Raw genomic sequence first — 2500 nt, forward strand, 5'->3', positions numbered from 1 at the left:
ATATATATATATATATATATATATTATATATAGTAAGACCCAATGATATCAATAATAAAAAGAATTGCAACAAATACCAATGCTGATAATGCTTGTGATAAAGACTGGAAAATATCTTAGGGAGGTAACTCTGCTTGCAGGAATTGCTCAGAGACCGAGAGGAGAAGCTGGGAGAGAGAGAGAGCCACCTGAAGCGAGCGGAGGTAAGGACATGTGCAAAAGATGTTATACATATCTGTTTCTGTATCAATGCCTTGATACACATCTTTATCAACACACACGTAAACATGTAAACACTTACCTATTTGCAAAAAACAATTAAGAAGTACATACCACCTCGTAGGAAAAGAATTGTCTTGATGACTATGATAATTTTTTATGATGGTAATAAGACATAATGATGATAGTGATAAAAAAGCCACATGAGACTAGAATCTAAAATGACTTCAATTTTCCCACAGAAATGTCAGACTAACCTCAGATTTAGTTGTCAGGAAAGGGCACATGAGACCAAAACTTCAGAACTGCCCTCAAGTTTGGTGTTCAATAAATCAATAGATTGAAAAAATAATCAAGTTGAACATGGCACTTCCTCACCTGATAACAATAACAATAATAAGAAAAGAGAATAAAATAAGGAAGAGGAATCCTCCACTGCTTTCAGGCTTGATGTCCCGTGACCTTGCTCAGAAGCCGCCTCTCTTGGCGAAATCGGGGTCATTTCTAGATACTGACACCATATAGGAAAGGGCAAAGCACTGATTTCCTTTGCTAGATTTGATTGCTTAGTAAGACAAGTAAGTGAGGGATAGTAAGGGATAGAGAAATCGAAGTACTGTGATATAAGATAGAAGTATTATAGAAGTAGTGTGTGTTAGTAAGGGATAGAGAAAGAGGGGCTTTAGGTGTTATAGAACGTAATAGAACATGGGGGAGATGTAGAGCCTACTTATGGATATGATAAGGTTGATATTTTTTTCAGAGACAGTTACGAGTGCAAGAACGGAAGATGAGACATTTACATTCCCTATTAAGGGATAGAGGGTTTGAGGTGGAGGATTCAGAGGCAAGTATTTTGTAGATCCCTTTAATAATGTATGCTCTCTCTCTCTCTCTCTCTCTCTCTCTCTCTCTCTCTCTCTCTCTCTCTCTCTCTCTCTCTCTCTCTCTCGTAAATATAATGTCTATATATATATATATATATATATATATATATATATATATATATATATATGTATATGCATATATATTCATATATATACATATATATACATATATATACATATATGTATATATATATATATATATATATATATATATATATATATATATATACATATATATATATATATATATATATATATATATATATATATATATATATATATACATATATATATATATATATATATATATATATATATATATATATATATATATATATATATATATATATGTGTGTATGAATATATATATATATATATATATATATATATATATATGTATATATATATATATATATATTTATAAATATATGTATATACACACACACACACACACACACACACACACACACACATATATATATATATATATATATATATATATATATATATATATATATATATATATATATATATTTATACATACATATATATAACTCTGTGTTTGTGTATGCACATGTGTGTGCATGCATGTGCGTTAGTGCGACTGTGGGTTTATACATGCTTTCATGTGTGTGTGTGTGTGCACATGCATGTGGATGTACAATTGTACATGTGTGTGTGAGTATGTGCGTGTTGTCATGTGAGAGAAATGTTTTTTGTGGAACTTTTAAAGTCACGAATAACATAGAGAGGATTTGAGTGACAGACAGCCCGAATGCAGTGCCTGTGAGTGTCTCAAATGCTCTTCTCCTTTGGGATTTGAAACCGTCTCAGGAGCTGGAGGCGGCGAGCGCTGGCCAGCCCTCGACCTCAGAGGCGTCTCTGCCACTCAGTCTTCTTGCGAGGAGGAGCAGGGGTCGGGGACCAGTGCGCAGCGACGAGCCTCCCCAAACAGCAGGCAGGGACGAGCCTCCCCAAGCAGCAGGCAGGGTCGAGCCTCCCCAAGCAGCAGGCAGGGTCGAGCCTCCCCAAGCAACAGGCAGGGACGAGCCTCCCCAAGCAGCAGGCAGGGACAATCTTAAACTAGCAGCCGCCAAGGACCATTCTTCAGGTGCGGCCTAGAGGCGTGACCCTTGCCGTGTTAGCTCGCCCTCGGACGGGAGCGACCAGTGAGCTCTAAAGACTCTCCGGCAGAAATTGTGTTTGTCTTTGGGAGAGGAAGAGACAATGGAGAAGGAAATAGTGTAGTTTTCTTTCAACTTTTTCTCTCTTGTTTTCCCTCAAGAAGATAAAACATAAGCAAATGTATATTTTCATATGTTTCCTGTCTATCCCTTCATATCCCTATAGATACATGATCATATATGAGTATATCTATAAGTATTAGTATAACC

The 2500-nt window shown here is 35.9% G+C and overlaps 1 protein-coding gene across 1 annotated transcript in view; it reads left to right on the forward strand.

The window, feature by feature from the left end:
• The window catches only part of LOC147466305 (uncharacterized), a 14281-nt gene that overhangs the window by 11264 nt on the left and 517 nt on the right, over nucleotides 1–2500 (forward strand). The window contains exons 6-8 of the mRNA XM_086535683.1: nucleotides 141–203; nucleotides 983–1066; nucleotides 1941–2500. The exon at nucleotides 1941–2500 is cut by the window's right edge and continues 517 nt beyond it. Of these exons, the coding sequence (XP_086391809.1) occupies nucleotides 141–203; nucleotides 983–1066; nucleotides 1941–2228 (435 nt within the window). The 3' untranslated portion in view covers nucleotides 2229–2500. The remainder of the gene's footprint in view (nucleotides 1–140; nucleotides 204–982; nucleotides 1067–1940) is intronic.

This window comes from Penaeus japonicus, unplaced genomic scaffold (assembly GCF_977035675.1).
Source record: "Penaeus japonicus unplaced genomic scaffold, GWHDUDI00000001_assembly GWHDUDI00002023, whole genome shotgun sequence".
NCBI classification, from domain to species: domain Eukaryota; kingdom Metazoa; phylum Arthropoda; class Malacostraca; order Decapoda; family Penaeidae; genus Penaeus; species Penaeus japonicus.